Source organism: Aquarana catesbeiana, linkage group LG13 (assembly GCF_042186555.1).
Source record: "Aquarana catesbeiana isolate 2022-GZ linkage group LG13, ASM4218655v1, whole genome shotgun sequence".
Lineage (NCBI taxonomy): Eukaryota > Metazoa > Chordata > Amphibia > Anura > Ranidae > Aquarana > Aquarana catesbeiana.
In genome coordinates, this window is record NC_133336.1 from 19,396,397 (window position 1) to 19,409,774 (window position 13,378).

Sequence of the window (13,378 nt, forward strand, 5' to 3'; positions counted from 1 at the left end):
GGGGGGTCATTATTATCTAGTGCTGGGGGGGGGGTCATTATTATCTAGTGCTGGGGGGGGGGTCATTATTATCTAGTGCTGGGGGGGGAGTCATTATTTTCTGGTGCCAGGGGGTTTTATTATTTGGTGCTGAGATTGTTATTATCTGGTGTTAGGGGGTTGTTTTTATCTGGTGTTGAGAGTTATAATCTGGCGCTGAGGTTTATTATTATCTGGTGCTTGGGGGGGTCATCATAATCTGGTGCTGGAAGGTTATTATCATCTGGTGCTGGGGATCATTATTATCTAGTGCTGGGGGTCATTATTGTCTGGTATCTTGGGGTTATTTTTATCGTCTGGTGCTGGAGGGTTATTATTATGCAGTTTTAGGGGTCCTTGTGCAGTGCTGAGGGTTATTGCTTGCCCTAACACTTGCAAAGGGTTATTGCTGCGGGTTACTGGGAACTCCTCCACCTCTTACCCACTTCCAAGGGTTCAGCATGTCCCTTGGCTCGTTGTGCTTCTCCCTCTCCAAATCTGAGCTCTGCTGTACAGGTACTACCAAGTATTATCCAGGTACTTACCCTTTGCATTTTACTGGTGCATTTATTTGTCTTTTATAACTTCTTGGAGTTGAGCTTAAAAAAAAAAAAATCTTTAAAAAGGGTGCAGTTTCTCTAATGTTTGTTCGGTCTTCCATCTCCCCGTACACTTCTGGTGCTGCTGCAGCCACAGGAGATGGGTCACTTGCAGTTAACGGGTTAAGTCGTTGAGCTCCCCCCCTTCTGCGCTTGGCAGTCACCCCAAGATTGTTGTGAGGAGTCTGGCCAGTGGGTGAACTGGCTAATCACAACCATCTGTGAGGCCCCTATTTTGCATTGTTTAGCATACTCTGAAAATGCTCATATTTTGCATTCCTCTTGCAGTTGGTCTGATGCAGAGTTCCAGCGAGAGGCTAAGCTGAACCAGGTGCCTCCTCAGCCTCCAGTCCAGTGTGCTCAGCCCCAGTGGAAGCTTCTCCTCCCTCCTGACACCAGCTTCTCCTCTACAAGACTGATCCTCAGCTGCCTCTCCTCCTCCAGCCTGGGAGCCCGGAGCACAAAATGCTGAAATTCAGGTACCATTTATGCTTCTCCTTATATGTCCTCCATGGCCGACGCTCGGGGATTGTTTTTCCCTTTGCAGGGAGACGATAAACTAGCAGTTGCTTCAATGCAGTTTTCTCATTCTGGATCAATGGAGAATTTGTAACTTTTTTTTGCCATTTTTACTTCCTCCTTAACTTTGCGATTCGTAGAATTTTTTTATAGCAGAATTTGATCGCCACTGCCTCGTTCTTCGCTTTATTATCCTTTTTTGTTACACAAAAATAAAAAATATTGCACTCACGCAGTGGGAGGGGCAGCTGAATAGTATCAAAGCACTTCAAAAGTTCCTAAACTGATTTTTTTTTTTAAACTTTTTAGCATTATATAGATGCAGTGAATGTGGCTTTCACCAAATACCAATCACTGACTTTTTAAGCACATGCATGTCATCCACTTTTGGTATTCTTATCTGCAGCCTTGAATCTGTCCACTTCTTTCCCTCAGTTATTAAGCTGTAAACATTATTTGCATGTCGGTTTTAATGACTCCCTTGTTCTGTGTGGTCAGTGAGGTGCTTTTGCTGCATGGGGCAATGAAGGAAGGAAAGACACTGACCTGCCCACTGACATTCGGGAAATGTGAACCCCCCCAAGGGCCTTGACCCTGGGGCTGTCCAGCTGCAGGCAGCGCGTCCTTCCCAACGTTTTAGTGCACCAGGGAGAGACAGGTGCAGCGTCCAGCAGCGTTTGGTTGGCCCCCGTGTATTTAATCCCTGAACGCATAGGGCTCTGAAGCCGTAAATACTCAGTAAAATGTTCAGCCCCGTCCATCTGCAGCCTGCCATAGACTTTAACAAGCTTCCTTTGGCCAGGGCTGGACGCTGCACCTGTCCCCGCCAGGCGCACTAAAATGCTGAGAGGGATGCACCGCAACCAGACAGGAATAGGTTTCCTTGAATTTTAATTAAGAGGTTTGCTTAGTAAAGCTACAGATATTGTACAATGCTAATTTTCTGGCAGGGAAGGTCAGGGGAAAAAAGAAAATACTTTCTAAATAGCATTTCTGATCTGGCCGGTTTGTACTGGCTCTTGAAGTCTCTTTGTAGCACAGAAGGAATTAAATGGATTTTTCACACCGCCACGGGAGGAACAGTGATCACAGGGAATTTTGTGTCTATATGAGCTCTTTATAGACAGCTGGTGATAAGTGTAGACCAGTGGTTCTCAACTCCTGTCCTCAGGACCCACTAGCAGGCCAGATTTTAAATATTACCTTGGGGGAGATGCAGACTAGAATACTGCAATCACTGAACAGCAAATGATATCACCTGTGGTGTATTTCAGTTGTCTTTCAAACCTGGCCTGTTAGTGGGTCCTGAGGACAGGCATGGGGGAATCGCTGCTGGTGTAGACAGACCTCTGCTGTGCAGTGGTATCAGTGGAGGTATCAACAGGCTGGACAGGCAGAATAAACTGAGGAAAACAAGGAAGCCCACATTTCCTCATGTCAGGCGGAGATCAGCCGCTCGCGTCAGGTGGAGATCAGCCGCTCGCGTCAGGTGGAGATCAGCCGCTCGCGTCAGGTGGAGATCAGCCGCTCGCGTCAGGTGGAGATCAGCCGCTCGCGTCAGGTGGAGATCAGCCGCTCGCGTCAGGTGGAGATCAGCCGCTCGCGTCAGGTGGAGATCAGCCGCTCGCGTCAGGTGGAGATCAGCCGCTCGCGTCAGGCACCGATCAGCTGCTCATGTCAGGCTGCAGTCATTTGCTCATGTCAGGCGCCGATCAGCCACTCACTTCAGGCACCGATCAACCGCTCATGCCAGGCTGCAGTCATTCGCTCATGTCAGGCAGTGATCAATGCGTTGCACTTACAGACGTCATCATCCAGTTCAGAGACTACAACTCCCACAGTGCTGTTTGGACTATGTTGGAGTTGTGTTGGCCACATCAGGCTCAGCCCAAGATTCAGGCTCCCAGAGATGACAGAGTGGGCGGGCACAGACAACATTACTTGGGGGGCGGAGATTGTGAGCCCCCACATCTGAACAAACATTGTCTAAGGCCTCTTTCACACTGAGGCGCTTGTAAACTGGCAGTAAAACACTGAGCACTTTTGAGGAGCTTTTCAGGCGCTTTTGAAGAGCTTTTCAGGCGCTTTTGAAGAAGTGCTTTACATTCATTTCAATGGAGAGGGGCGTTTTTTTCACCACACTGCCAGCCCACTGCCCCAGTGTGAAATCATTCATTGATTTTAATGGAAATAGGTTTTCGTGAGCTTTTCGGGCTCTTTTTTTTAGCGTGAATGCACCTGAAAAGTGCCTCAGTGTGAAAGGGGTCTAATTGAGATATTAACATCAAACAGCAATTTATCTGACCATCTACTCTCCATCATAAAATGATTTATCTATCTATCTGTCTAATCCTCATCATATCTAACCTAATTATATCTGTTTATCCATCTATTATTATCAGATCTACCTAGATTGTTTGTTTTTATTTGATATCTTTTTTTTTTACTTTATTTTTTTTATTCAAATCACTTTCCATAAATGTATCTATTTTTATTGGATGTTTAAAAAATTTCTTTATCAGTTTTTTGTTTTCTCTTCAGAGGGTTCAGGCAAATGCTGTGTTGTTATATCCAAACTATGATCAAATTTGTTGTTGCCAAAAAAAAAATAAAAATAAAATAAAATTCAACAGATTTTTTTTTTTGCATGCTCTAAAAAGTTTGAATTGATAACAAATAGTTTTGATTTCCCCTCATTGAATGAAATACCATGCAGCGTACATCAATCAGAAACATGTACCCCCCCGACCCCCACCCCCAGTTAGGGTTGCCACCTCATCCCTTTAAAACTGAACACATGAATTACTCGGGTTCTGTGGCTGATTAAGGTGGTAATTAAACTCGGTGCCTTAAAGGGGTTGTAAAGGTAATTTTTTTTTTTATTTAAAATAACAAACATATCATACTTACCTTCACTGTGCAGCTCGTTCTGCACAGAGTGGCCCCGAACCTGGTCTTCTGGGGTCCCTCGGCGGCTGTTTCAGCTCCTCCCCACAAGCATTTACCACCTTAATGCGAGCTCCCTCGCATGGTGGTGAGTGCTTGCGGGCGCGCTCCCGTGATACAGCCGGCGGCTATAGCCGCTCGCTGTATCACTCGGCCCCGCCCCCCGGCGCGCCGCGTCATCGGATGTGATTGACAGCAGCGCGAGCCAATGGCTGCGCTGCTTTCAATCCATCCACTGCAGCAAATAAGCGACCAGGCTGAGCTGCAATGAGGACGAGCAGCGAAGATTCGAGGCGTCAGGTAAGTAAAACGGGGGGGCTGGGGGCGGCGGTACTGTCAAAAGTTTTTTCACCTTAATGCATAGAATGCATTAAGGTGAAAAATTTTTTATCTTTACAACCCCTTTAACTGCATTAGATTAGTCTGTGAAATTCATATGTGTTCGGGTTTAAAAGGATGAGGTGACAACCCTACCCCCAGTTCAGTGCACTTGTTGCTGGGTTCTCCTCTGTAAAATCTAAATTGATTTTTTTTTCAGCTCAGCAGGAAATAATAGTATGCAAATTTAAAAAAAGAAAGCCCTAATGCTTAGTATGCAAATTGCAGACTTTTTTTACAGCCAATTACAAATCCTCTCTGCGGTTATTTTAAATGTCATTGGTTGCCCTGGGTTACAGATCTTCCCCAGCATCCTGGCTGTGTGCTCTGCGTCCAATGAGAACATCCTCCCCCTTGTGGTGGATTAGGGTACAGCTCGGAGTACCATTTGCCGTTGCGTAATCCGCTTGTGGAAAACAAAAATGTTGTCTTGTGTCAAACCGCTTCCTCTGTGACTTTTAACACAAGAGAATTTATACTTAGTAATACAAACATCCCCTGCAGATACTCCAAACCACACAAACCTCATAACCTCTCAGAGACTAAATCATTCTTGATTTATTCCATGATCAATTTTACCTGCCAAGATTAATGATCGTTCTACGGCTGGGAGGGGTTTTATTTGTGGCTGCAGATTATGTAGAGAATGCTGCTGTGTGTGATTCTTGAAGGAGGATTCCTCTGCAGTGTAGTGGTGTGCTCCACCCCAAACATCACAAAGTGGGAAGGGGGGGGGGGGGTCTCAGGCCCGCTGCTGGATTTTGTGTTTATTACATGTAGCTAGGTCCCAGGCCTCCTTCGGTCTAATGAGAACCTCCAGAGCCAGGGATAGCTGACATCCTCCTGTATTAGGTTGCAAGGCATAGTGGGTGCAAAGATGGTGAAAGTCATTGGGCGCCAGACGCTTTTTGAATGCAAAAGAAAGTTCATTTCCTTTTTAACAATATTTTTTTGGGGGAGAGAGGGTTAGGGCCAGGACACCCTTAGGTAGTTGCAAGATCAATTGGCAGACTCTGAGACTTCGACAGGAGGACAAGCCATGCAGGGAAAGGCATCCAGCAAGACGCCTCATCTGCATGTGCAGGAGTGCTGTCTCCTATGGCAACAGTCTTTAACAGTTCCTTTATCTTCGACTACAATCCCTCCTTGTAGTTCTTCAGCACACTGAGCTCCCGGTCTCTCACTAGACCCACTGATTCACTATCACTGAATCCCTTGAGCTCCTTCAATCTTCACGGTGGTATCTTCCTCAAGCCTCACCCCCACCTCTCTGTTGGGTCCCTAGCTTGGCACTCAAGATACTTCTGAAGCTTCACCCCCGCTGGCCTGCTCGGTCCCTGGCTTGACACACAAGGCTGTTCTGCAAGTGTCACCTCCGCTGGCTGGGTCCCTGGCTTGATGCCCACTGAAGTGTCCCGATTCTTAACCGTCCCTGGTTGGTGGGAATACTGCTCTGGTACTTGCTTCAGTTACTCACAGTGGTCCCTGGTAATAAGGTGGATGGTCCCTTAGTGGCGACAGCTTCCCCTCTACCTCCGACCATGACAGGTTCTCTGGCCGGCAAAACCGTCACTTCTGGTTGGATCCCAACCCTACGCTGCTCTCTTTCTTCTGGATAGACCTCAGACAGCCTAGCAGCCAGATGTGCCCGGGATAGGCCCAATTTTCCGGCCTAGCAGCCTGGGCAATACAACACATGTCCACCCAGACAGCCGTCCAAGTGGCATAGAACACAGATCACCTGTCTCCACCCAAATATATAGGTTCTCCCAGCAGGCCAAGGGATCCAAGAAAACCCCATATACCCATAACCTGACCTTGGGTTGCCCTTCTCGTATCTAGAACCCCCAAGTACCCGGCCACCTAGTGGTAGAAGAGAAAAGTGCAACAAGGTCAAATTTTAGAGAGAAATCAATGGCTCTCTATCAATCAACCAGGATAATTATTCCTGGCAAGTACATTTGTGAGGAGCAACCCTGCCTAAACTCCAGGGTGCTACATACACATAACAAAATTTAAAATAAAAAGGAGTCGTTGTAACTTTCAGGGATCCACCCATAAGTGAAATCAATTTTGGGCATCCAAAGCCTTAAAAACCCCCAAAAAAACGCTCCAAATATTTTGAGTTTCCCAATTTTTATCGAGGTGAATTGTATGTCCATAAATACCCTTAAAGGATATATAAATGTTCTATATTTTAAAAAATAAAAAAAAAAAGTCATACTTACCTCCTCTGTGCAGTTGGTTTTACACAGAGTGGCCCAGATCCTCCTCTTCTGGGGTCCTTCAGCGGTGCTCCTGGCCCCTCCTCTTCTCAAGTGCCCTGTTAGAGAAGCGCTCTCCCTCGGGGCACTTGTGCGGGCGCGCACCCGTGTCCTGCTGCTGCATCCATTGACACAGACAGCAGGACTCGGCTCCGCCACCCGACTCCCGCATCATTGGATTTGATTGACAGCAGCGGGAGCCAATGGCTGCGCTGCTATAAATCTATCCAATCAGGACTTGAGACACTGGCTGGAGCGGGTGTGCTCATCCCCGGCGCATGAACGATTGGGCTCGGGTAAGTAAAAGGGGGGCTGGTGCACTACAAGAGGTTTTTCACCTCAATGCATACATTTTTTTTCTATTCAATGGAAAAAAGCACTTCTGGGCTTCTCAACAAGGAACGAATGACATTTGCAGATGCAGGAGATGGTCAGAGACTGCACCCATACTACAGGAGATGGTCAGAGACTGCAGACATGCTGCAGGAGATGGTCAGAGACTGCAGACACGCTACAGGAGATGGTCAGAGACTGTAGACATACTACAGGAGTTCTTAGAGACTTGGGTATAGACTAGAGATGCATTACATGAGACTTCTAGAGATGACTGATGTTACATCATTTTTACAAATCAATGCTTCCACATTTGTGCTCCATACAGATCCCTTAAAAATGATATTGTGCCACACTTGATGTTTCTTAGCATGGTCCCTTATAAAAGAGCACAGGGAAAAAGCATAAGCAGAGAGAAGGCATGACGGCAACAGAAAAGAGTCAGACTAAAGAATATTTTACTAAGCCTGGCCTGAGTAAGGATGTAGACATGGGAAATGCAAACCACTTTCTGCAGAGGCCACAAGGGCCACACAATAAGTGCATGGAGGGCCACGTGCAGCTTCCGGGGGAATCGGGAGTGTACAGCCAGAGACCGGAGTGTACGCAGTATGTTCTGTGTGTGATATTTGGGGACACAGTGGGAAGTGAGTATCTAAAAGGAAAGCATCTCTCCTGCTTAGATACCTGTTTTTGCCTTGCAGAGCCGGGGTCCTGGGCTTCATTGCTTTGCAGAGCCCGGGGTTAGGGGCTTCATTGCCTTGCAGATCCCGGGGTCCTGGGCTTCATTGCCTTGCAGAGCCCGGGGTCCTGGGCTTCACTGCCTTGCAGAGCCCGGGGTCCTGGGCTTCATTGCCTTGCAGAGCCCGGGGTCCTTTGCTTCACTGCCTTGTAGAGCCCGGGGTCCTGGGCTTCACTGCCTTGCAGTGCCCGGGGTCCTGGGCTTCACTGCCTTGCAGTGCCCGGGGTCCTGGGCTTCACTGCCTTGCAGTGCCCGGGGTCCTGGGCTTCACTGCCTTGCAGTGCCCGGGGTCCTGGGCTTCACTGCCTTGCAGAGCCCGGGGTCCTGAGCTTCACTGCCTTGCAGAGCCCGGGGTCCTGAGCTTCATTGCCTTGCAGAGCCCGGGGTCCTGAGCTTCATTGCCTTGCAGAGCCCGGGGTCCTGAGCTTCATTGCCTTGCAGAGCCCGGGGTCCTGAGCTTCATTGCCTTGCAGAGCCCGGGGTCCTGAGCTTCATTGCCTTGCAGAGCCCGGGGTCCTGGGCTTCATTGCCTTGCAGAGCCCGGGGTCCTGGGCTTCATTGCCTTGCAGAGCCCGGGGTCCTGGGCTTCATTGCCTTGCAGAGCCCGGGGTCCTGGGCTTCATTGCCTTGCAGAGCCCGGGGTCCTGGGCTTCATTGCCTTGCAGAGCCCGGGGTCCTGGGCTTCATTGCCTTGCAGAGCCCGGGGTCCTGGGCTTCATTGCCTTGCAGAGCCCGGGGTCCTGGGCTTCATTGCCTTGCAGAGCCCGGGGTCCTGGGCTTCATTGCCTTGCAGAGCCCGGGGTCCTGGGCTTCATTGCCTTGCAGAGCCCGGGGTCCTGGGCTTCATTGCCTTGCAGAGCCCGGGGTCCTGGGCTTCATTGCCTTGCAGAGCCCGGGGTCCTGGGCTTCATTGCCTTGCAGAGCCCGGGGTCCTGGGCTTCATTGCCTTGCAGAGCCCGGGGTCCTGGGCTTCATTGCCTTGCAGAGCCCGGGGTCCTGGGCTTCACTGCCTTGCAGAGCCCGGGGTCCTGGGCTTCACTGCCTTGCAGAGCCCGGGGTCCTGGGCTTCACTGCCTTGCAGAGCCCGGGGTCCTGGGCTTCACTGCCTTGCAGAGCCCGGGGTCCTGGGCTTCACTGCCTTGCAGAGCCCGGGGTCCTGGGCTTCACTGCCTTGCAGAGCCCGGGGTCCTGGGCTTCACTGCCTTGCAGAGCCCGGGGTCCTGGGCTTCACTGCCTTGCAGAGCCCGGGGTCCTGGTCTTCATCACCACCAGGGATCTGTCTGTTTGCAGCTCCTATTCTCTCATCATTTGTTTCTTTTCATAAACCAGAAACATATTGGCAGGTTATTTGAGGTCTGACCAAACTTCCATCATTGAAATCGTGTGGGACATTAATATAGACCTAATAACATTTAGTGTGAATGACAGTTTGCCCCGTGTATTATTAACAATAATTTTTTTTATTTATTATGCTTATTTTTTCATCATTTAATGTATCTGGTGATGTATGGTGATCTACTGCAACCCCTTTGCGGCTATTTCCTGTTTAAATGCTGGCTGCATGGCGTTACTCGTGGCGGGCTTCCTGATGGTGGCAACACTGGACCAAGCCTGTGTAAAAACTGACACTTGTAGTCTCCATGGGAACCTTGAATGACAGGGTGACAATATGGGAGAACAATCGGGAGGTGGACAAAGCGTTGTCACCGTATAACAGGCAGTGCTTAAGCAAAGGATCAACATGGCGGAATCGCAGAAGATTATTTAAACAAAAACGGCAAAGTTTAAAATAATGAAAAAAGATTCAGCTCCAGCCGCTGTCTCAGGTCCTGATTGGATAAATTGATAGCAGCGCAGCCATTGGCTCCCACTGCTGTCAATCAAATTCAGTGACACGGGAGCCAAGGGGGCGGGGCCGAGTCCCGCTGTCTGTGTCAATGGACGCAGCAGCAGGATTCGGTAGCGCGCCCGCACGGGTACCCCCATGGAGAGCGGCTCTCCGTCGGGCACTCGATGCGGAGGAGGAGCCAGGAGCGCCACTGAGGGACCCCAGAAGAGGAGGATATGGGCTGCTCTGTGCAAAACCATTGCACAGAGGAGGGAAGTATAACATGTTTGTTATTTTAAATGAAAAAAAAAAACTAACCTTTACAACCCCTTTAAGGCTCCATTCACACTTGTACGACGCAAATTGAAAGCGACTTTGGCTTTGACCAATGATAATGGACAACTGTTGCACAACTTTGGCATTGTATTGCATTTAGGTGCGACTTTCATGCATCCTTAGAGAGTTTACATTGCAGTCTTTGGCCCTCAAGGACCAAAGTAGTGCAGGAACCTTTTTAAAGTTGCTGTGACTTTAAGTCGCACATATTTGAATGGTTGTCATTGAAAAATATGGGGTGTGTCACAGAAGTGTCAAGGGAGCCTAAAGCAGAACTCCGGCCTCCCCTTCAGTCTTGCACAGGTGTACCGGCTCCTCTCCTGGACTGAAATTGCTTCGTCTGATTTCACTGCACACTGTGAGCTTCTCACAATTAGATAAAACTCCTCATTTCCTGGATGGATAAAAGTCCAGCATCATCTAGCCCTTTCCATCCCCTGCCTGACTGTCCCTGGCCCGCCCCTTTCATTCATTGGGTATCTGTTCTTTCAATCATGGAGGCTCAGCACCGCATGTGGGCATTACCTAGGGTGGTCTGCATGCAAATACAACCTGCCTAGGAACGCACACTCCTCCAGACCGACACCCACCCATCAAGACATTTTTGACATTTGCATAACTCCTCCCAAGAGCCCGCCCACTGCTTGCATTAGGCTTGAGAGTTCTTATGAGGAGTACTGAGGCGGGGTATTTTCAGGAAGCTATGTATTGTAAAGCACCCTGCTGGCCCCTCCCACTAACCATGATCTGCCTGCATTGCATTGACAAGGGCAGAGACCCAGTGATGACTTCAGTGAGTCCAAAATAAGGTATATATTGGAAATAAAAATATTTTGTTTAACCGCTTCAGCCCCGGAAGATTTGCTGGCAGGCCATTTTTTGCGATTCGGCACTGCGTCCCTTTAACTGACAATTGCGCGGCCGTGCGACGTTGCACCCAAACAAAATTGATGTCCTTATTTCCCCACAAATAGAGCTTTCTTTTGGTGGTATTTGATCATCTCTGCGGTTTTTATTTTTTGCTCTATAAACAAAAAAAGAGCGACAATTTTGAAAAAAAAACACAATATTTTTTACTTTTTGCTATAATAAATATCCCAAATTTTTTTTTTTTTTTTAAAACACATTTTTTTTCTCAGTTTAGGCGATATGTATTTTTCTACATATTTTGCAATAAGTGTATATTGATTGGTTTGCGCAAAAGTTTTATAGCGTCTACAAAATAGGGGATAGATCTATAGCATTTTTATTATTTTTTTTTTTTACTAGTAATGGCGGCGATCTGCGATTTTTATCGTGACTGCGACATTATGGCGGACAATTTTGACACATTTTTGGGACCATTGTCATTTATACAGCGATCAGTGCTATAAAAATGCACTGATTGCTGTATAAATGTCTCTTCCAGTGAAGGGGTTAACACTAGGGGGCGATCAAGGGGGGGTTAACTGTGTTCCCTGCTACGTGTTCTAACTGAAGGGGGGGATGGGACTTGCTAGAGGAAGAGATAGATCGGTGTTCATACTTTGTTACTCTTTCTCGCCATGTCACGAGCGATCGCGGGAGCCCGGCGGTCGCACTTGCATCGGCTCCGGGGGAGAGCAGCGCGCGCCCCCTAGTGGCCATATAAAGAAGCGACGTAACATGACGGCAATTCGCGCAGCCGAGCCAATTCATAGGTGTGCACAGCTTATTGCATTAGGGTGTGCCCCCCCCAAAGCTAAAAACACATATGCGTGTGTGTGCATTTGTATATATATATATATATATACTGACTATGTCAGTAGAGCAGAGATTGGTGTCCTTTGGGGGGGTGACCGGTGTCACAAGTTTTTAATTTTTATTATTTTTTACAATTTTATTTAATTTTTTTTAGGAGCCCCGTTAGGAGGCTTTGCTGGAATACCAGGGGTCCAAACGGGGAATTTGCACCACACGGGGTAATTAGGGTGTGCCCAGGCACACCTGGCACACCCTGTGCGCACGCCTATGCGAGCCATGTTGCCGCAGTACAACTGCGGTGGCTGGTCGGCAAGCGGTTTTAACATTTATATAGCATGATGATGAGGGGGGAGGAACCAGAGAATGCCAAATATAATAAAATAATATAATATAATGAAATAATAATAAAATATTAAACCTCAGCATGTTAAACCTTCTATGAGATTTTAGACATTGACTTCACATCCAAGTTACAGATGAGGTCATTTCTGGAATATTTGCAGCGACTAAACCTCATAAAAGGATCAAAATGTGCTGACAGCAAATGGAGTGAGGTGAGCGGTGAGCAGTGAGCGATCTTCTCCGCACACCCAGTAAATATCTGATCACGATGGTATCGGGAGTCGCCGAGTTCTCATTCCGCAGATTCCAGCTCCGGACTGTCCAAATGATCATCAGTGAGATGAAATGTTTGGATTATGGGGCTCTCTTTCAAAAGACAAGTTTATTGAACTCATCCTATCAGTGAGTGATGATGACTTGCACACGGAGTCTCTGTGTATAGCTTACAGTGATATTTATATACGAGGGCAGATGTGTGATTAGGACATAGACATACTGAGCTTCCTAGTACTAGGACTGAATGAACCTCTAGGTTGAGGGATCATCCTCAGCATTCAGACTTTATAAAGAATGCAACAAGAAATGTAAGAATGCAATTAGGACGGCTAAGATAGAACATGAAAGACACATAGCGGAGGAGAGCAAAAAAAAATCCCAAGAAATTCTTTAAGTATGTAAACAGTAAAAAAGGGAGGACAGACCATATTGGCCCCATAAAGAATGAGGAAGGACATCTGGTTTCAAAGGATGGAGAGATGGCGAAGGTATTGAATGTATTCTTCTCCTCAATCTTCACGAGTGAATCGGGGGGCTTCAGTAACCAAAACTGTTTATCCTCATGACACAACACAGGAAGCACCTCCATGGTTAACAGAGGACAAATTTAAAATGAGACTTGAGAAACTTAACATTAATAAATCACTGGTGGTCTCAGCGGGGAGCATTGATAGCTTCAAGAAACTATTAGATGAGCACCTGAATGACCGCAACATACAGGGATATACAATGTAATACTGACACATAATCACACACATAGGCTGGACTTGATGGACTTGTGTCTTTTTTTAACCTCACCTACTATGTAACTATGTAACCGCCTGGCCAAACGTAAAAAAAAATCACTGCTGATGTTGCACCTATACCGTTTTTTTTTTTTTTTTTTTTTTTTTTTTTTTTTTTTTTTTTTACGAGTGCAGTAAAGTCCCTGGGCCCCTGAAGCCCAAATGGTGACCTCCCAGAGTTGGAGACAACTGACATCCTTCTGTGTAGAGTGGGTTGCAAGGCATGGTGGGTGTAATACAAGATGAAAGGGTGGGCGCCAGACACTTTTGGGATGCAAAAAGAGATTTAT

At 47.5% G+C, this 13,378-nt stretch overlaps 1 protein-coding gene across 1 annotated transcript in view; it reads left to right on the forward strand.

The window, feature by feature from the left end:
- Positions 1–750: 750 nt before the first annotated feature.
- FBLN5 (fibulin 5) overlaps positions 751–13,378 on the forward strand; it is a gene marked incomplete at its 3' end in the record, with an annotated part of 80,772 nt that continues 68,144 nt past the window's right edge. Inside the window, 1 exon segment of the mRNA XM_073609686.1 lies at positions 751–1,096. Within this exon segment, the coding sequence (XP_073465787.1) occupies positions 1,083–1,096 (14 nt within the window).